Below are 21,052 nucleotides of genomic sequence, written 5' to 3'. Positions count from 1 at the left end.
TGCACGTCCCAGTCAGCATCTGGTCTGTGTCGTTAACACAGAGGTGACTCAATACTGACTGTTACCCCGCGCAGGGGGTACGGGGTACCTGTGACAGACGGGATGCCTCCACCATCTTTCTCTAAGAGCTACCAAGCACCCAGCCGCCACCCTCTCCTCATTCCTGCTCGGTTTAAAAGCAAAAGCCTTGGTAATTCGGGAAGATACTCCCAGTTTTGAGTCAGCAAGTGTGGCGCTGCCTCCCTCCCTCCCAGCCAAGGTGCGGGCCGCACCGCCCACCCTCCCGGGGCTGCAAACTCTAGCCCGCCGGCAGCACGGGCTCGGCTGGGCCCACCCCAGTCGCCGTCGCCGTCGCCGTCGCCGTCCCCGTCCCACCAGCGCGGCCCCGGCCTCCGCCACCGCCTCTCAGAGCAGGGACAACGGACCCACGGGCGCGAGGAAGTAGGGGGCAGGACTCGACAGCTGCGCCGCCCAATAAGCGAAGGCAATGCGGAGAGCGGCACGGAGGGGAGCCAATGGGACGCCGGCGCGGGAGGAGGCAAAATTGATCCGGAGTCATGGAACCTGCGGCTCCCTCCGACCTCAGCTTCCCCCGCCACCGCCGCGTAGGATGCCCTGTTTCGAGCCGCCGACCCCAGGCAGGCTGGGCCGACCCGCCCCGGGCTCCCCGCTCCGGGATGGAAGGCCCCTTCACAGGCCGACAGCCATCCTCCGAAGAATCTGCAGGCAGAACGACGAGGCCGGAAGCAGCCGGTAACGCCTCAGGCCCGAGGCGCTGGTGGGGAGCGAGCAAGTCCCCAGCCTCTGCAGCGGTGCCCGGCGCGGCGCCGGCTTCCCGCCCTGCCCGCGGGGAACTACAACTCCCAGAAGGCCGCGGGGGGGGGGGGGGGGGGCGCAAGCCGAAGCGCCTGCGCGCTGATGGCCGGCGGCCGAGGTGCTGCCCCGCCCCCTCGGCGCACCACTCGCAGATGTGATTGGCTACGACGAGTCACCAGCGGTGGGCTCCGATTGGCTGCGCTGACGGAGGGGGCGCTTTCTGGAAGGGGGGGGGTGGGAGGAGGAGGAATATGGCGGCGGAGAGCGGCGAGACCGCACAGGAGATGATGGAGGGTGAGAGCCCGCCGGGGGACGGCACGGCCGCGGCCGCCGAGGGGGATCGGGACGGGCTGCGTCGCCGCTCGGGCACGGCCGCTCGGCGGGGCGGCTGCCGGCTGCGCGCGGTGGGCTGGTGGGCCCTCCGCGCCGAGGGCGAGCGCCCGGGGCAGCGGGGCCCTGGCCGGCCGCCGGGCCGGGGCCGGGGCGTCGCCGGGGGCACGGCGCGGGGCCTTCCCCCTGCCCGGCGGCTCCGCGCCACAGGTGGGAGCAGCGGGGCTTTGGCGATGGCCGTGACGTCAGCAGTAAAGCTAATAAGGGAGAAATGCCTTGGCGCGGCGTTGCTTTGCCTCTGGCGCCCCGTGGGAGGCCAGAAGCTACTGAGGGGCGTCGAGGAGGAGCTGCAGGACCCCAGGGCCAGGGCGGCCACCGAGAGTGGTGGCTGGGGGAACGGCGAAGGGGTCTTGCAGGTTGTACTGGGGAGACGGTTGCTTCTATCTGCAGGGATCTCTTGGGGTTCTTTTTTTTTTTTTTTTTTTAATGCCTTCACTGCTTCGTGTCATTGGTACGATAGTCCATGATACTGATTTTTTCCAAAAAACTTTTAAAATGTAATAGTTCTAATTCCATCTCCGTAATCTTTGGAATTGCACTTCATTGATCTAAGAAATTTCCTTTTTCCTCCAGTCTTCTTCCCAGATTGTTGGTTTTAGGAAGATGTGATGGGAGGAAAAAGTGCATCCAAAATCAAAGTAGAAACAAGGGGTAAGAGGCCTTTTATTTAAGACTAAACCTTTCATTTAGTTGACTTAGGATTTCTGCTAACTGCGTAGTGGTATATGTGAATCCTGGTTGTTATATCTGCTTGCTACTTCTTCCCAACACCACACTGCTGAAAATAGCCTAATTCTGCTGTTATGTATCTCACACAGTTGATAAGCGGATTGAATCAGAGGAGTCAGGAGATGAAGAGGGGAAGAAGCAAGCGGTTCGCTTGGTAACGGACCTCAGCCAGCAGAGCCTGAGAGATGAGCAGAATGGCGAGAGCTCCGCAGGTACCTTGCCACCCTAAATGATTGCGTTAGGAAGTGTTGTCTTACCGGCGTGCACAGTGGCATACCTGTGTCGGTCCTTTGTGTTTCTTGTGGCTATGTGATGGTTGTATTGATGGTAGTGAACAACATGAATCTGCTTTAGAGTAATCTTCAAAAATAAGTAAATTATAGCGTCATTGCTAAAATAAAGCTTTTTTTATGGAACCACTGGTATTAGACCTTTTGGTTTTTTCTTATTTATTTATCCATCCACATTTCTCTTTGAAATCTTTAATATCAAAATGCAAAACACCGTAATTCATACTCTTTTTTTTTGTGTGTGGAAACATAGTAACTCTGTGGAAAGATGATGGAAATGTTTGTTAGAAATAAACACAAAATAAGTCTGCTTTAGCGTATGTAGTTTTTTACCGAAAGAGTTGCTACATTCCTTTGGAAGGCAAAGACGACTGCTTCTAGATAGATTGAAGGAAGATGTCAGGTCTTTTTTACCTTAAAAATTCTAAGATAGATCAACATTGTATCTGTTTGAATCCTCTTGACTATTCTTTTGCTACTGTTTTTAGTCTTTGTATTAGAACATTGAGTAGGAATGTTGACAGATTTTTTTGAAGCCTGTGCATGTTTGATGGGAGGGTTTGCTTTTCAGTAGCTTGCATAGAATTTGTCAGAGCAGATCTATTTCTGAAGACCCTGTGTGGCAATATTATCTGGGCCTTTAATGCTAGCTAATGATCTGAGGTGTAATAGCATCCTTTTGATAGAGATGTTCATATGATTATTGTTGGTCTGGAAATGGAAGTGAAATAATACATAAAATTTTCTGCAGCAAATTTTAATCCCTTTTCACTGTGCATCTGCTGCAGCCTCCTAATCTTAACTTTGCCCATTAGAATTTGCAGAAGTACTTTCCAAGCTAGTAAATTGTTGTGAGAATTTTAAATATCGTCTCCTAACTATAAATTAACTCTAGGTATAATTCATTGTTGGTTGTAAAAAAACAAACAAAAAAAACCCAAACAAACAAACAAAAAAACCAAGAACCTCCCCCCCCCCCCCCCCCCCCGAAACTATATATTAATTAAAAAATACTGTGGTGATGTCTGCAAAAGTATGAGCACACCTCACCAGTTGTACATCCCCAGCACTGTATGATCCATACAACCATGCAGATCGGTCAGTCACAGTTTTCCTTTGCAGGCATGTAACACAGAGTGTTTGTTCAGCTGACGTAATTTAGCTGTGCATTTGAGGTTACATTTTGTATGATGTTTCCCTGGCAATTATAATATTACAGAAAATATTTCAAGTGACATTCCAATGAAAGCAAGAAAAAATGCATTCAGATTTGGTGGCTGAGGTACTTTGGACACTAATGCAATGACTGTATTGTTACTTTTTCTTCTTCCAGACTGGTAGGATTCAGAAAACTTATAGGGTGGAAACTAAGCAGAGGAATAATTTAGGAACATTTGACTTAGTTTCCACAGCCAGCTTTTGAGTTTCTCAGCTGAAAGGAAAATGAAGAGTTTTTCACATTTTTCACAGATCACAAATAGAAAGAGCTCAAGCAGCTGAAATTTTGAATTTATCATTTAGCTAAATTTATCATTTAGCTATTCTCTAAGGAATAACGCCTCTGTGTAGAAAGCTTATAACTAAGCTATTTATAATATTTTTCATGCATATGCAATTACAAAGTGTAGTTAGGCTTTTAGTTGCTTTAAATGCTTGTGGTACTGTGAACTTACATAACTCAGTAACTACTGTTCCATACTGCAGAATTTGGGTTTCCTGAATGTCATACTTTTTTCCTACATCTGCAAAGCTGTGTAGCTTGCAGGCATGGGTTACACAAAAATTAGCTTAAGTAACTTCGTTGCCAGAGCAATTTTTTTTCCTCTTGAGAAACCTACTGCATTAAAAATTGTGGACTAGTGTGCTGCTTGCATACTTACTTCCCACAAGTGAAATTACAGTTCTGCTTGTAAAGTGATTGTAGAAGCATCAGTTTAGGGTGTTTTATGTCCACTTGGTTCATAAATAATATGTTGGTTGACAATTGATAGGACTGTAAATTTTCTAGAACCATTTTTGTTTCTCTTCCTTGAGAGAAAATGTACTTTAATGTTCTTGTACCAATACTGATTTATCAGTGTTATCAGTATGCGCATCTCACTCGGACTGCTATATGGAGAGTGTTTCATACACAGTACATAAATTTTTATGGGAGTTGGCCTTATCACATAAATGCTAGTACCTCTGTGTTCAGTTTTAAATTGCTTTTATTTCAGTGAATTCAATATACGTATCCTGTGTGATTTGGTTTTGTGCCTTCGGACTTGTGTGCTTTTTTGCCACACTGGCTCTACCAGGACTAGTTGCTCAAAGCCATATGGCAAAAATAGGAGGAGGGAGTGTTCTTGTGTTGGTGAAGTTCCTTTGCTCTGAGCTACCCTTTGACAGATCCCAAAACAGAATATTTAACGCATTGCCAAAACCAAATGTGCAGAAATGGTCTGTAATGGCTGCTGTGATGAAACATGTAATTTTGTAGAGAAGTCTGCCAGCCAAACAAGGTCGAAGGATTTTTTTTTTCTTTTTTTTTTTCTTTTACTGAATGCATGACTGGCTTTACTGTTAGACAACTTTAAAGTCTCGAAAGGAGAAGTTCCTTCACCACGAGCACTAACTTCCTGCTAGTACAACCTAATACAAGGGGAGTAGTTTGGGGTTTTATGTGATGCCTCGAAGAATTGTTGTTCCAAATTTTGGCTGCGCTTCTGTTGGCTGTATATTCAGCTAGGGTGATTGTTTGGCCTGGAGCACTTTGTCCTGGCAGCCCTTTGTGCCCTAGAAATAGGTCAAAGAGATGCAGCCTTGGTAGCAGCAGGGTAGGGTATCACACTTACCTGCTGAAGTGCATTGCTCCTGATCTGGAAGAAAAATAAGAAAACACAAGTACTGTCTGCTGCTAAAGTGCTGACAGACATATGTGTGCAGGTCAGTTTTGGTGGCATTTCTATACCACCATTCAATGTCAACAAACCTAACAGCTCATTTCACATCCCCAAAATATAATTTATGCTTCCTGCTAGTTTATGCTATAAAGAATATTGAAAGATGAGGGACAGAGGATTGCTTTACAGTCTTAACCTCTGTGAGTCAGTTCAGTCTTTCCTATTTGAATGCCCAGGCAAGAGCAGTAGCCCAAATACAGCAAGGTAAATGATGGTGTTTAGAGCTATCAAAACCTTGGAATTTAATGGCAGTATTGAAAATTGTAATGCTTGTACTGTTCATCTGTACAATACACAGTCATGGAATCATAGAACCATTAAGGTTGGAAAAGACCTCTAAGATCATCAAGTCCAACTGTCAACCCAACACCACCATGCCTGCTAAACCATGTCCCAAAGTGCCACATCTATATGTTTTTTGAACCCCTCCAGGGATGGTGACTCAACCAACTCCCTGAGCAGCCTGTTCCAATGCCTGACCACTCTTTCAGTAAAGAAATTTTTCCTAATATCTAATCTAAACCTCCCCTGACCCAGCTTCCTCTCATCCTATTGCTAGTTGCTTGGAAGAAGAGACCAACACCTGCCTCACTACAACCTCCTTTCAGGTAGCTGTAGAGAGCAATAAGGTCTCCCCTCAACCTGCTCTTCTCCAGACTAAACAAACCCAGCTCCCTCAGCCACTCCTCTTAATACTTGTTCTCTAGACCCTTCACCAGCCTTGTTGCTCTTCTCTGGGCACCTTCCAGCCCCTCAATGTCCTGCTTGTAGTGAGGAGCCCAAAACTGCACACAGTACTCGAGTTGCAGCCTCACCAGTGCCAAATACAGGGGCACGATTACTTCTCTACGATGATAAGCATTGGTAGGAAAAACACTTGCTAAATGTAGGCATATACTTATATGCCTAGATATGTTTGTCATATGTATTTGGCATTTACAAGGATGTTGGAACCATGCTGGGCTATAAAAAACAGTCACTACTTCTGGGTTAATGGAATGATCTTGCATACAGTAATGCAGGAGTTAATGCAAAGCCTTTGGGATTTGACTGTAATTAAAGTTCCTTCATTTTTTGGTACTACATACAGAAGCTACACACATGAAATGGAAAGGGATTGTGCTGTATGTCTGTTTTGCAAAGACAAATTACATTTTCTTTGGAAATTGATGCAGCCAGCACACCATCTTCAACAAATGGGAATCAGCCATGCGTTATTCAGCATGAATTGACACAGTAAACTTTGCTCCCTATTGGGCTGTGATAAGAGCACAGTAAATGCTGGGCTGTCTTCCAGACCTATAAAAGCATTGCCCAAGAAAGTGTATGCAGTGTGATAAACAATGTTTTCTAGCATATTGGTGAGTTCAGTCAAACAAAAGAAGGGAGATCCATGCAAAAGTGTGCACAACGTTGACATAAACCAGCAATATTTATGAAAGAAAAGCTAAAGGGTAGGATTGCTGAGATGCTTGGTCATTCCTGGGGCTATCACTAGACAGTTTAGATTCCTTCTTGGCAATGTTGTGTTAGGTTGTCAGAGCAGCACAGATGCTTTGGATGGTGTATCTTCAGAGGAATGATGGCCCTAAGTGTAAAGAAGAAGAATCCTGCCCAGATCAGTCTTAAGCCAGCATTATTCAGCAGCCACACAGACAGGCTGGGGAAGGTGCTATTCGTTCTGTCTTTTGCATCTAGGCTCAAAATGGTGTTGTTAAGAAAGGATTTTTCCATGTCTAGCTGTCACAATGAAAGCCAAATAGGTGAAATGTATTTTTACTGCAGCAGAATATCTGAACTGTGTATCTCATGTGTTTCCTCTTCTGAGGATCGTTTGCTCCCTTTGTCTCTCTGGATGTTAGCCACTGTTATGTTGCCTTTAGCTATCAGGTAGCAGAAGTTTATAACGTGTTTGCTTCTCCTGCAGGAGAAGCAGAGACACCAGTGGACATGGAGACAATTAGCCTGGACTCAGAAGCTGAGGTAAAGGCAGATTTTTGGCATTACGGGCTTTGTATAGTGGGAGGAAAAGGTAGGCAAAGGCAAGTATTGAAACTGGGTTAAAGGATGTATTTCTTCTGAAGATGCTGGCTATCATGGTCTTCCCTGGAACTGATTCAGAGCCTTTAGACTAGAAGTAGTGGTGTTTTATTCTTGATCAGTAGCTGAAACATTTTGTGAGTAATTTAGCATTTTAAATTAAGCGTAAAGGTGCTGAAAGTGGGGCTATGCTGCAAGCATTATTGAGGGCTTGTGTCTTGGCACCGTCAGCCTGTTAGCTGGAGAATTTTTGCGCTTGGGTGGGGAAGTGCTCCATTTCTCTTTGGCTGACCTGCCATACTGGAATATCTGGGGCTGGACAGTACGGATGTGAAGTGCATCAGCTGACTGCCAGTGCAGAGTTAATGTTCACAGAACCCCCAGATTATCTGAACTGTCAGTGGTTCCTGTTCATCTGAGCCTGGAACTGGAAAGAGCAAGACATGTTCCAGTTAAGCCCTAGAAAAGTGGATAAGAGAATTTTATGCAATTCTTTACTCATACTAGACAGCAGAATTTGGGGCTGTTGCCTTTTTGCAGATACTGTGTTTGCAGTTGACAAGCTTGGGCCATGTGCTTCACCTGTGGTGGTAAAATCATGTGCCAAACCCAATTTTCACAAGCTCTTTGAAGGAAGGTTTTAACAAGCTACACGTTTTCTAAGACTACAATTTGCCTTAGATCAAAGTACCAGGTTGGTTCTTGAAGAGTGATTTGAAATAGCTGCTGAATCCCTCCATTTCTCTTTCAGGATGTTGACTTGAATCATTTCCGAATTGGGAAGATTGAAGGATTTGAGGTGCTCAAGAAAGTGAAGGTAACAGTCCTAAGGAACAGAGAGAGCCTCTTGGAGCTGGAGGTTTTTCATGTCTAACCTGTAAGAGGAGTCTCTTTTTGGCTGAGATTGTAATGAGTTCACTTCGTGTTGGACTGAAGGAGGTAGTGTTTACCTCTTTGTCAAGTGGTAATAAAAATCCTGGAGTTTTGCAAGTTGGTTTTGGAATGAGAGACAATGCATCAGGGCTTGTGCTAAAAGATACATTCTGTGCTTGCACAGCAGGCTTAACATAGAAGAATGCAGACTGGAAAGGACCTCTGGAGGTCTCTGGTAAACCCCTGCTGAAAGCAGGTCCAGTTAGGGCATGTTGCTTAAGGCCTTCTCCAGTCAGGCTCTTGAGTATTTCCATGGACAGAGATTACATAGCCTCTCTGGGCTGCTGTTCTAGAGTCCGACCATCTTCGTGGCAGAAAGATATCCTTCTCTGGAGCTGGAATAAAACGAGAAAAGATTCCATTGAAAAAGAAAAACCAAACCGAAACAAAATCAAATAAAACCCAGTGGGGGAAAAAAAACCAACCAAAACATATAGTTTGTATGCCAAAAGACATTACATGCTGTCATTCATACCCATTTTCATGTTTGTTTTTAAACTTTTCTCCAACTGCTAGACTCTGTGTCTCCGTCAGAATTTGATTAAGCGCATTGAGAACCTGGAGCAATTGCAGACCTTGCGGGAACTGGATCTCTATGACAATCAAATTCGGAAGATCGAGAACTTGGAGTCTCTGGTGGAACTTGAGTGAGTCCAGGAGAATCACCAGGATTAGGCTGGGCGTGGTTTGCCACTCACAGAGTTACTCATGCTGTATTTATCCCACTATTTATCACCCAGGCATTTCTCGTGATTCATGTGGGTGATCTGTCAGGGATATGTCTGTTCTGCATTGGTATTTAACCTGTGTGGTAAACTAGCTTCACTATCCTGAAGCTCACCAGGGAGTCAGCTGGAAATGTGTGCTGTGTAAGGCAGCGAGGATGGTAGGTGGTTGCAGCTTCCGTGCAGGTGCAGAAGCACTCAGGCACTCCTCGCTCTTGGCAGCGAGAGTGCCTTGTAACAGGTTTTTATTCCTGCAGAAAATGAGAAGAGATTTCAAGTGAGATGATGACTTTTGCGGGGGGAGGCGGTGTTAGGGAAGGACTGGTGCTCTTTCTGGTACCTGCCTTTGGTCGCTCTGTAGATACATTACAAAACTCCACCAGGGGAAGAAAGGCTGACCTGCTTCCCACAGTCGGAACTGCTTCATGCTGGTGGGAGGCAGATCTGTTAGGCGCGTACCTTTTCCAAGGAATATGCAAGTACTGAAGATTAGCTTCCTCCCACAGTGGGAGCTCCACAGCTGGGCAAAATTATGACTGTCTTCTGCATGCAACAGATTTTTTTTTTCCCCTCTATTTTCCCCTGACACACTATAGAAGTAGTTTGAAAGTTATATTCGTTGTCATTTCTGATAAAAAGAAATTACACTTACGAGTCTAGCTTGAAGGCCTAGCAAAGTGCTTGATCTCTCTGCAGATAGTGAGCTTCCCCACCCATTTACAAGTGCCTCTTCCAGAATCATGCATCCCTTCTGGACTAAAGAGACCTGTGTTTTGTTTTCCTTCAGGATCCTGGACATCTCCTTTAATGTTCTGCAACACATTGAAGGACTAGATCGGCTTACCCAACTTAAAAAACTCTTCCTTGTCAACAACAAAATCAGCAAAATTGAGAATTTGAGCAACTTGCAAATGCTACAGATGTTAGAGTTGGGATCCAATCGAATTCGGGTAGGCTTGTTCTACAAGATGTTAGCTGGAGAGTTTTGGGCACTTTGGCTTTGGGAAATGCACTTCATTGACTTTTAATTGTCATTTTGTTTTTATTTGTTCCAGTCATTTAATGTGTAATTGCTTATTGCTGTGCATGCTGGATCCTTTAATTATGTGTGCATGTACTACATGGCTACTAAATTACTATTTATTAATTTCTCTTTAGTGAACTTACGCATTCCCCGTGTGTTGCCTTTTGCAGATGATGTTTTCCTCCTGGTAGAGAGCCAAGCCTATCAAAACTAGCAATTGCTGTTTTCTCTTACCTTCCTAGAGTCTGACGCTGTGTCGATACAACCTATTGAATGCAAATTTAATTCTGGTTTGATTTGTATGTGTAATTGATAACCTGCTACATCAGTCAGTCGCACTCAGGAAAAGAGTTTCTTGAGGCTTAGCTCTGAAATGCCTTAAAAAACTGATACTGTATGGCTGATTACTTTTTTTTATAGTACAGTTTGACCTTTTCAGTTTAGGTGATTTAAAATCTGTGCCACTTAAAAGGAGGCAGTTCTGAGTAGTCTCTGCTGTCGTTAAGGTATGCTTTTCTGCATTTTGCACAGTTTGTAAGAGAACTGATGAAACAGATGACACGAAAGACTTGCAACATGCAAAGTAAACTTAATTTTTTAGAAACTTTTTCAATTGTATATGCTTTAGAAAATACTTGTAACAGATAAGTACATTCCAGTCTGAAAATTGTCTAAGCTGGTGCTCCCTCTTTACAATCTCTGAAAAATTACCTGTTGTGCTGAAAGAGCAAAGTAGGAAAATAGCTATTTGTCCTTTGTATTTCAGTCCTTGTGGAAGAACACTTCTTCTAGAACAGAAGGAAACTTCAGCTATTATAAACAGCCTTTTAAGGTGGAGATGTTAGCTGCTTTTATGAACTGGAAAAATTTTACTTTGCTCCTAAAGCTGAACTGGACTGACTTCCATCTGAAGGAATTTCTACTTTGGAAATGAAATTTCTTAGGGGAATAAATCTGGAGTGTGAGAACATCAGCCAGATCAGATGAGTGATTAGGAACCTTAGTTTGCATAGATTGGGGCAACATGGGTTAGAGAGAGATGCGTTTTCCTTTATTGAGAAACAGAACAGGCTAAGCACACTGATCCTTACACTGCAAAAGCTGGATTAAGCAAAACTGTACTATAGTATGTATCCAAGCATTGTTACCTTGTGCAAAAAAAAAAAAGTCTAGCTAGATTTCTGAATTGATACAGAGGTGGTACATTGTCACCAGTGTTGTCAAGCCAAAGAATATATTTTAAACTGTGAGGTTAGATTTATTCTATATATGTTTTCTTATTATTGAGCCTGAGCATATAATAAAAAAAAAAAAAACAAACACCAAAAAAACTAAAGTTATCACGGTGTGGGTAACACAAGCTTCTTAAATTATTTTCAGCATTTTTTCAGTTTATCTGTTAATTCTGTTCTGGCTTCTTCAAACAGGACTGCTCTATACTTCCAATTGTTTTACTGGAGCGAGTAACCTGTGCCTAGGCTAGGCATGAAGAAATGCATCCCATGTTATTTGGGGGCAGCTAGAACTCTTAGTAGCTTTCTGTATGGTGGCCTGGCTGTGTGCTTTACAGGTGGGCATATCCTTAACTCTTCAGGGTAAAAGCCTACGGACTGTCTGTTGAGGCAGCGTTCCAGGCTCTGAAGTGCCTGATACACTCATCCCCTATGCATTAAAGCTTCTGCAGTAATACTGTCTTCATCATTTTGCTGCACACACTAACGTTTCGGAGTGCACTTACTGTGGAGTCTGTCCTGATGTACTAAGCACTTGTAGTTCTGTCCCTTTTGTATGAATGGTGGGGAAGCAGAACTTTATGCTTGAGCTGATGCATTTTCATGCTTTTCATCCAAAATTGGACTGAGGCAACTACAAGGCGAGCACTTCTTTATTTGTTCCTTAGGTCTTTTTCCCCTCATGTCCATCTGTTTCATACTCTCACTGAAGTGTGACTTTTTCGTAGCATTTTTTTTTTCCTATTTGTTCTCAGTGAGTCACAAGTATTTCCTCCTCAGGGCTGGGTGAGCTACCGATGAGCAACAAATCTATCATTTTCTTTCAAGGTCAAAACAGGGGTAAGTCTACAGGCTAGAAGGAGGGTGAATCCAAATATGAGCCGATAAACACCTTATGTTGAATCTGTTGGCAATTGTGGGATAGAGGTTGAAAAGGTTCTTTCCTTGCCAGAGCATATCTGTAAGTTCATAGTGTGTGTGTTTGTGTCCATCTTCCTCTTCCTTCTTTTATACACACAGAGTTAAATGTGCACACGCGTGCGTACACACACAAACACACAGTAATCTAAGTGGTGCTAGGACTTGGTGGCCTGTCTCACCAGCACTACTAGTCTCTGAAAATCTGCCAGGCAAGAAGGATGTGGACAAGCTGAGAGGTCACAAGGTATAAGAGCACAGATGCGCAGCTATGTGTGTGTCTGAATCTATATTACTGTTCTTCTGTGAGCCAAAGTCTGTTTTTAAAATTCTTGTCTCTTCTAACAGCACCTTTTTTTTTTTTTGATTAAGAGGCTTTCCTCTGGAAAAAAAAAAAATTGTCTCTTCTTTCCTTTTGTTTACAGGAGCCTTTTCTAAGACCACCCTTTTCCCCTTTGCTTGCCACTTTTTTCGCTCTTCTGTTCATGCTTTCTGGTGCCCCTTCCTTTGTAAATAAAGAATATGGTTCTTCTTGATGCCTCACAGAGATCCTAATTTTCTCCCACGGAAGGCTGAGCTCAGGACTTAAACTGGTATAGTGTATGTGTTCTGCCAGTAGCATGAGTATATGTACATCACTTAAAATGGTATGTGTATGTTCTGCAGGTAGCATGAATATATAGCCAGTAGTTAAATATATTCACACACACACACAAGAGACAGTTAACCTTGCTTACGACAGAAAAACTGTTGTGCAGAGAAACTAAACAGCTTGCCTCTGACAATGTTGTGCAGTCACTGATGGTCAGGACTAAATATGCAAATTGTATTTTCTCCTCCCAGATCCTCATTCCATTCACTAGTGACAGATTTTTCTTGCTTCACGAATGAGTACCTCATGGCCCAGGGAATGTCCCTTTCGGTGCTCCCTGAGCATTTTCATTCTTGCTTTTGCTGCCTAGACAGTGGAGGCAACAGCCAGAACAAAGCAATGTGACCCCTGCTGGAAAGCAGTGAGTAACAGTGCTGCGAGCCAGCTGTCACACAGGCTGAGGTTCACTGTCACTGCACAAAGTCCTGCGCTTTGCTCCTGAGTCGCAAGGGAGGCCCTGCGTTGTGCGCGCTTTGTGTTGTGGAATTGGCAGGCTTGTGTTTCTCAGGAGTGTAGCTCCATGGTTCAAGGCTACAAAATACCTGCCACGTCTACAGGTTGGAGTTTTGCATCACAGCAATATCACTGTCTCCGTTGATCATTTTGCAGGCAATTGAAAATATTGATGCCTTGGCTAATCTTGACAGTCTGTTCCTTGGAAAGAATAAAATCACCAAGCTCCAGAACTTGGATGCGCTGACAAACTTGACTGTGCTCAGTATACAGGTATTGATTCTACTTTGCACTGTTGTGTTTTGAACAGCCTTGGTTACGTGAACCCCCTTGTAATTTATTATAAATTCTTCTGCATCAGCAGGTCTTCAGTGTTTGAGTCAAATTCCTGTACTGGAAGAAGGTGTGATATTCTCTGTGCTGTCTGCTCAACCTTTCATACTAAATGAGATTGACAAACACTGATGAAATGATGATAAAATGTGGAAGAGATAGCAGGGAATGAATGTTATCTCCCATTTCCTTCCTGAAATACTGTTTTCTAATGTATTACAATAACATTAAATGAGTTACGCCACAGAAGTCATTCTAATGTCAGTGGGATCAGCGTCGCTGTCTTCTACCTGAAGAGGGAAGAAATGTGAACAAGCCTGTGCTAAGTGAAATCTATCCTTAATGAGCTTATGGAAAGTTTCTTCCTTTTTAAAAGGTGGAATGAAAGGTACTGAGCTATTGAGTCTCCTTCTCATCCATATGACAATGCTAGTGCATTCTAATACCTCTTACAGCTGTTGGTAAGATATGCACTACATGTTGTAGTACCTGTATGCATCGTTATTCTCTAGGACATAGAGAATTATGTACAACAGAGTATATTGGGATTCAAGTGTTGTAACTTCCCTTCTGACCATTTCATTAAAAAAACCCTACACAATGAATGCTGTTAATGCATAGGCCTGTTGTTTCCAAAGCCACCAAGTGAAAAACTTTCAGGCTGCAATTTTTGATGGGAAGGTCAGAGTCTGATTCTTCTTAACTTTGAGACTGTGGCTCCTGTGAAACTTCTTTGTGCATTGGTGGTACAGAGATCAAACGAGCTGAACTCATGAGATCAGTGTGGACTCAAGCAGGCTGTTTCCCATTCCCGTTCATACTTCAGATAAATATTTACTCTCCGATGACTCACTTGGGGTATGGTTTGTTTAGAGTGGACTTAAGCTGCTGTTACACTTTCAGAATAACCGTCTGACCAAGATTGAGGGGCTGCAGAGCTTGGTGAGTTTGCGGGAGTTGTACCTCAGCCACAATGGCATCGAAGTCATCGAGGGACTGGAGAACAATGTAAGCAGGCTCTTGCTAAATGTGTGATAGAATTGTTGCCCTAAGCTGCCTCCATTAGTGGCTGTGTTTTTCTGGAAGTTTTTGTTCCTCAGCTTCCTCAGTTATGTGTGGGGTCCTGAGTCTCTTGCAAAGATCACAAAGATCCAAGTATTTGTTATGCTTAAATACCTTGCATGGATGAAGCTCCTCCAAATCCTCAGAATTGTTTTCATGACCTGGGGAGGGGAAGAACAAGATGTGGTTAATGCAGCAGCCTGGCTGATCTTCAGCAGGGAAAAGGCTGATGGCCACGGCTGGCTGTCTCTGCTGCAGCCATGCAGACAGCAATTTGTACACAACTGAGTTCTTTTCAGTAGGACAACAACCAGAACTGGGAGTAGAGGCACAAGCCGTGGCATGTGGCTTGCCTTCGTGTTAGAATACGTTTCTAGATTTCTGGATAGGATTGATTTCACAGAAGCCTGTAGTGTTTTCATTCTCGCCCAATAGTAGATGGCATTGTTGGAGAGCAGGTACAATCTGGAACTTAGTTGGCTGAGTGCAAGGCAGAAAAAAAACGTTTTTTCTAAAACTATTGAGTTTTCTGCTGAAAAAAAGCTTGTTCAGCTGCTGCTCAAGTGGACACTTGTGATTTGATTTTAACGGATTCCTCTTCTTAATATACAGAGGAAAGCTCACATTTTAGGAGCCCTTGGCTGGCTGTTGCCATCCGGACAGTAATGGCTTTCATTTTTGTCACATGGCTTCTGGGAGGTCAGTAACCCAGCTTAATTAAAAACAGGCTTCCTTGCTATACTTAGGCAGTGAGAGTTCTTGTGCTGCGTGTAAGCAGCTGGCAATACTATGTCTTTGCTTCTGGCAATTTCCAGCTCTGGGCCTGAAGAAGGTGGGATAGAGAAGATGAAAGGGAATCCGGTCTAATGTTTTTGTGTTTGCTTGTCTAGAACAAACTCACAATGCTGGACATTGCATCCAACAGAATCAAGAAGATTGAAAACATCAGTCACCTAACAGAGCTGCAGGAATTCTGGGTAAGCGCAGGCTGGAGCTGTTCCCTGAAATATCTGGGCAGCAGTGGAAGAACCCTTCTGACGGGGGGCAGTGGGAGGGTGCTGTACGTGTGTGTCTTGAACTAAATGCTGCTTGTTCTGATGACCAACTTCAAGATCTTGACAGTCGGCAGGGATAAGAGTATGGTGACTTCCCCTGAGCAAAGAGTTGAGCTTAAAAAATTCTTTGTAAGGCTTTGCTTAGTAGTAATGAGCCTGTCTCTACCTAGGAAATAGGCCTTGCCTTCACATTTATGATGGTTATGAAACAGCCCTGCTGTGTCCTATTTTTGCGAATCTTGTCTTTCTGTAAGTGAGCATGGCAGTGTGGTGAGGGAAGCTGATAATGTCTCACCACTGCACCCGAGCACAGTACCTGTTTAGAGCAGAGTTGGTATGTTCGTGTTGTTATAGGTACGAAGAATCACAGAATGGTAGGGGTTGGAAGGGACCTCTGTGGGTCATCCAGTCCAACCCCCTGCCAAAGCAGGGGCACCTAGAGCAGGCTGCACAGGACCTTGTCCAGGTGGGTCTTGAATATCTCCAGAGAAGGAGACTCCACAACCTCCCTGGGCAGCCTGTTCCAGGGCTCCGTCACCCTCAGAGGGAAGAAGTTCTTCCTCGTGTTCAGATGGAACTTCCTCTGCTTCAGTTTGTGCCTGTTGCCCCTTGTCATGTCGCTGGGCACCACTGAAAAGAGTCTGGCCCCGTCCTCTTGAGACCCACCCTTCAGATATTTGTAAGCATTTATAAGATCCCCTCTCAGCCTTCTCTTCTTCAGGCTAAACAAGCCCAGCTCCCTCAGCCTCTCCTCGCAGGAGAGATGCTCCAGTCCCCTCATCATTCTCATAGACCTCCGCTGGACTCTCTCCAGTAGCTCCTCATCTTTCTTGAACTGGGGAGCCCAGGACTGGATGCAGTACTCCAGATGGGGCCTCACTAGGGCAGTGTAGAGGGGAAGGAGAACCTCCCTCGACCTGCTGGCCACACTCCTCCTAATGCACCCCAGGATGCCATTGGCCTTCTTGGCAGCCAGGGCACACTGTTGGCTCATGGTCAACCTGTCATCCACCAGGACACCCAGGTCCCTCTCCACAGAGCTGCTCTCCAGCAGGTCCACCCCAAGCCCGTACTGATGCATGGGGTTGTTCTTCCCCAGGTGCAGGACCCTGCATTTGCCTTTGTTGAACCTCATCAGGTTCCTCTCTGCCCAAAGAAAATGAAACTGTCTTCTGCTTTGCTTCCATTCCCGTGAGGTAGATAACTGTTTAGGGTTGCTTCTGTTTCTTTCTGGCACCCCAAAATAGCTAAGCCCTTTGTCATTCCTAAGTCTGGTCAGGAAATATGCAGAGACACCTCCTCCTGAAACAGCAGTACCCTGCCATATTTGGGAGCTGTGTACAAATCTGCTCATGTTTGGGGTAAGAAGTAGCAGGTGTTCATGAGTTGGCACGTGCTTTAGCTCTTGTAGAGTGTCTGCATGTCAAGGCTCAGAATAAGAGTTGTGCGGCTTACTGCCTGTCATTCGGAGTTCAGTTGTTAACCTCTTGGGCAGAGGCTGAGATAAAAGGAGTGGAAAGCAGCTGCAAATGAAACAAGCTAGAGCCTAGAGTCCAGGCTACTTGCACCGTTCTTCTCATCTTGGTGTGTGGCTTAGCAGGCAGCTGGTGGTGTTATCTGGCTGTGCCTAGTCAGCAAGGAACTCTTGAAATAACAGGAGCTGAGCAGTCTGCTTAACATGACATCTGGTCGGTAAAGATGAGGCAGTGCAGTGTGGCTGCCGTGGGATTTGTTGTGATCCTTTGCGATTTCCTTCAGTCTTCCCCATTGCTGCTGCTCTGGTTATAGAAGAAGGCACTGCACAGCAGTTTCCACTTCTGTTACAGAAAGTAAAGGGAAGATCCTCACCTTGTTGGCTTTCCTTTGCAAAAACACTAGTGTGTTTAAGAGAGTCCTTTCTCAGAGCAGAGCATTGGCCAAGAACCTGGAAAATGCCCTCCTGGCTTTTTTCTCCTTTAACACTGTTTTTTAAAAAAAAGTTTTATGTGCTTTTTGATAAAGAGCAGGGCAGAAGGTCCTTTGATCAAAACAAGTGTTGCATCTAGTGATTTTATATTTTTTCACTGACTGTAGAGTTGAAGCCACATAATAAAGTCCTTTAACGTCTGAGGGAAGCAGAATTTCACGTCCCAGATACAGTGAGAATCTTGTAACAGTTCTGCAGTTCAGCTCTCTGATTCAGGTTCTCCCTGGGCTGACGGGAGAAGAACCTGAATCGGAGAGCTTGATGCTTTCTCCGGAGCACAGAACCAGTTTTTGTGGGGAAGTGATGTCAGGGGGAGGAAAATGTCACTCTTCACATCAGTTTGGGACCTTTTTTAAGGCAGCTGGGAAGTCCTGAAAGTAAAGATAGATGTCACAGTGGAAGAAAATCTTGGCATAAAGATTTCCAACCCTTAAATGAACAGTGTGTGGCCTGGGGGACCGTGTAAAGAGACTGTCCCAGTGTCTTGCTGGGTTTCTCCCAGCATACTAGTCGCGCTGGATGTGCTGTCTGAAGAGCAGAGCATTTGACTGGCAACCCAGGAGAGCGTGGGGAAGCTGGAGATGGTTGGCGAGGCCTGGAGTGTGAGACAGGAAGGCACATCTCGGAGGTTCCAGGGGGAGGTGGGTCACGTAGGCAGTCTTGGATGCTCAGGAAGACTGTGCAGCATTCCTGCCACTGGGCAGGAGGAATCCTGCGCAGCATCGGTGTGCCTAGGTTGCTGCTAACCAGGCTTTGTTGGTGTGAGTGTGCCTGTATGTGCTCTGCAGATGAACGATAATCTCGTTGAGAGCTGGAGTGACCTGGATGAGCTGAAAGCAGCAAAGAACTTGGAAACTGTATATCTGGAACGAAACCCCTTGCAGAAGGATCCCCAGTACCGGCGCAAAATCATGCTGGCCCTCCCGACTGTCCGGCAGATCGATGCCACGTTTGTTCGGTTTTGAACCTCCTGCTGCCCTCTCTCTCCTGCCCTCCTTGGAGAAATGTCCCAGCTGGGTTTTTTATCCACTTACCACTCCCCAGGTCTTCAGTACACTGACACTCACAGAGCAAATGGTCAACAAAAAGCACTGAATACCAGATCTTGCATACGATGCACTCATTGTTTTTGAAATGTTGTTGTTATTATTAAATCTTAACACAAGAGACGTCCTGGTGCTTGCGTGTTATTTATGGGGGAGGTTTGGGCAGAAAGGGTTTGCAACAGACTGGAGCCGCTTGGAGCCACTTGCTGACTTTTGTTGACTCTGACAGACCTTCAGGTGAGTAACGTCCTTCCAAACATGCCTTTTCCTGATCCAGGCTCAACGGTGGTCTGTAAAAACGTGAAAAGACAGTGACAGTGTTGACCTGGGGAAGAATCTGATAAAGATGCTCATCCAGATTATCGGGGGTGAGACGGTGCTAAGTATCTGCTTGTAAAACTTGGGGAGGAGGGGGAAGTTAGCCTTTCTGTAGCAATTCTAGTTCTTTTTTAACACAGCTACAAGCTCTTTAGAGGGCTGAGGACAAACAGCTTCAGTTATGAAGGCGGTGTGGGGATGCACAGGCCTGGATGAGCTACCAGCCTTCTCGGAGCCACTCGTGGTAGGGCTTCTCTTGCTTAGATGTCGTGCTGTAGGCCAAGGTGGGAACTGGAAAAGGGGTTAAAGGGAGTGAGATCAGAGGAGCTATGGATTCCACCTGAAGAGGCGAGGGGTCTAGGCCACGCTTACTGGTTCTTTATTGGTGGTTGTGGCTTTATGTTTGCCTCCCGATTTCCCAGGATCTGTCAGAGCGAAGGACAGCAGATGCCAAGGTGTGTTGCTCCACCTTCTGGGGCTGAAACCTTCCAGATCCCTCCCGGAACAGGGCAGTGCTGGATGCAGCCTACAGCTCCTCGACGGTCACATTGGACATCTCTGCTGCCTGAAGTGAAGCTGAAAGGCTTGGTGAATGTTCTGATTTGTGTGTGGACCTTCTCTAGAGGGAGCCATTGGTTTAGTATGACTTCAAATAGTCGTTCGTCTTCCAAAGGCCATCGAGAAACTCATGACAAAGCCCACCCGTCTGGAGTTCCACGTGCTCAGACTGCAGCTTTGGCAGCGTGAGTCTGGAGAGGAGCAAGACATAGCCCCCTCCAAGGGGCTCGAAAGGCCTTTGTACTGGTTATGGGAGGAGATGGCAAGATTACCATGGTGTAGTCAAAGCTGCTGCTGGTCTCACTGCTATGCATGTCATTAGTTATTTGATCACTGCTGAGTGGTATCTGTCATCTTCAAGCTGTCAGTGCCAGCTGGAGCAGGTTTTACTTGTGACAGGAGTCCCTAAGCACTTTTGCAAGTGCAGCCTCTTGCAGTAGTTAGGAATTGGGACTGTTCTGAGGCCAAAATATTCAGCATTGTGTGTGTGCTTCTTAACACTAAATTTATACATCTGTTCACAGAATCACAGAATGGTAGGGGTTGGCAGGGACCTCTGTGGGTCATCTAGTCCAACCCCCCTGCCAAAGCAGGGTCACCTAGAGCAGGCTGCACAGGACCTTGTCCAGGCAGGTTTTGAATATCTCCAGAGAAGGAGACTCCACAACCTCCCTGGGCAGCCTGTGCCAGTGCTCCATCACCCTCAGAGGGAAGAAGTTCTTCCTCGTGTTCAGCTGGAACTTCCTCTGTTTCAGTTTGTGCCCGTTGCCCCTTGTCCTGTCGCTGGGCACCACTGAAAAGAGTTTGGCCCCATCCTCCTGACACCCACCCTTCAGATATTTGTAAGCATTTATTAGGTCCCCTCTCAGCCTTTTCTTCAGGCTGAACAAGCCCAGCTCCCTCAGCCTTTCCTCGGAGGAGAGATGTTCCTGTCCCCTCACCATCCTCATAGTCCTTGGGGGGAAAAACCCACATGACAGCTGCCAGAGGCTGAGCGAGGAGGAGAGCTGCAGTGCCTGGGGTGGGTCTACCTTCGCCCAAGGCACAGGTCCAGCCATGGGCGGTGGGAAGCTCTCACCGCTGGGGCATGCGGCCCTGCTTGGGTGGAACTGAGGAGCGCGAGCAGGACACAGCAGCATGAGCAGCGAGCTGCTGTCCAAGACGGAGTGGCATTCGTGTCTGGGTTGTCAGGCTGAGTGCAAGGAGAGACAGAAAGCCACCTCAGGAGCACAGGGCTGGGGTGTCCTCGGCTGCAGGACCTGCTGCAGCACATCTCCCTGTTCCCAGGCCTTCCTCATTGCCTTCACCTCCGACTTCCTGCCCCGCGTGTACTACGAGTATGTCCACAACAGCAGCCTGCACGGCTACGTTAACTTCACCTTAGCATACGCGCCGTCGGACTTTGTCCTGCGGAGCAACACCACTTGCAGGTGGAAGCCCCCCTCCCGCCCCGTCTGGCTCCTCTCCTCATTTGCTCAGGCTGGGATTTGCTTTGCTCTGTGGCCAGCGTCACAGAAAATGTTTTAGCACAGCAGCCTTCAGCCGGGTCCAGGTTGTCCAGCCCCTTTCC

At 45.9% G+C, this 21,052-nt stretch overlaps 2 protein-coding genes across 4 annotated transcripts in view; one reads left to right on the top strand and one right to left on the bottom strand.

Annotated features, from left to right (window-relative positions):
* PASK (PAS domain containing serine/threonine kinase) overlaps positions 1 to 443 on the bottom strand; it is a 31,111-nt gene extending 30,668 nt beyond the window's left edge. For both annotated transcript variants that reach the window (XM_075417790.1, XM_075417791.1), the window contains exon 1: positions 376 to 443. The gene's annotated coding sequence lies outside the window, so the exon portion shown is untranslated. The remainder of the gene's footprint in view (positions 1 to 375) is intronic.
* Positions 444 to 1,043: 600 nt separating this feature from the next.
* On the top strand, positions 1,044 to 18,729 carry PPP1R7 (protein phosphatase 1 regulatory subunit 7). Of its 2 annotated transcripts, XM_075417788.1 has the most exons (11): positions 1,044 to 1,110; positions 1,780 to 1,857; positions 2,025 to 2,147; positions 7,095 to 7,150; positions 7,959 to 8,024; positions 8,657 to 8,787; positions 9,653 to 9,815; positions 13,301 to 13,417; positions 14,381 to 14,485; positions 15,430 to 15,516; positions 18,349 to 18,729. In XM_075417788.1, exons 2-11 carry the CDS (start codon positions 1,815 to 1,817, stop codon positions 18,523 to 18,525), a joined length of 1,068 nt encoding a protein of 355 aa, XP_075273903.1. In that variant the 5' UTR covers positions 1,044 to 1,110; positions 1,780 to 1,814; the 3' UTR covers positions 18,526 to 18,729. The 2 variants fall into 2 exon arrangements, with proteins under 2 accessions (XP_075273903.1, XP_075273904.1); XM_075417789.1 differs by lacking the exon at positions 1,780 to 1,857 and having other exon boundaries at positions 1,049 to 1,110.
* Positions 18,730 to 21,052: the final 2,323 nt, after the last annotated feature.

Source organism: Opisthocomus hoazin, chromosome 4 (assembly GCF_030867145.1).
Source record: "Opisthocomus hoazin isolate bOpiHoa1 chromosome 4, bOpiHoa1.hap1, whole genome shotgun sequence".
Taxonomy (NCBI): Eukaryota; Metazoa; Chordata; class Aves; order Opisthocomiformes; family Opisthocomidae; genus Opisthocomus; species Opisthocomus hoazin.
The sequence above is the reverse complement of the archived record's forward strand: the minus strand, read 5'-3'. Positions and strand labels throughout refer to the sequence as shown.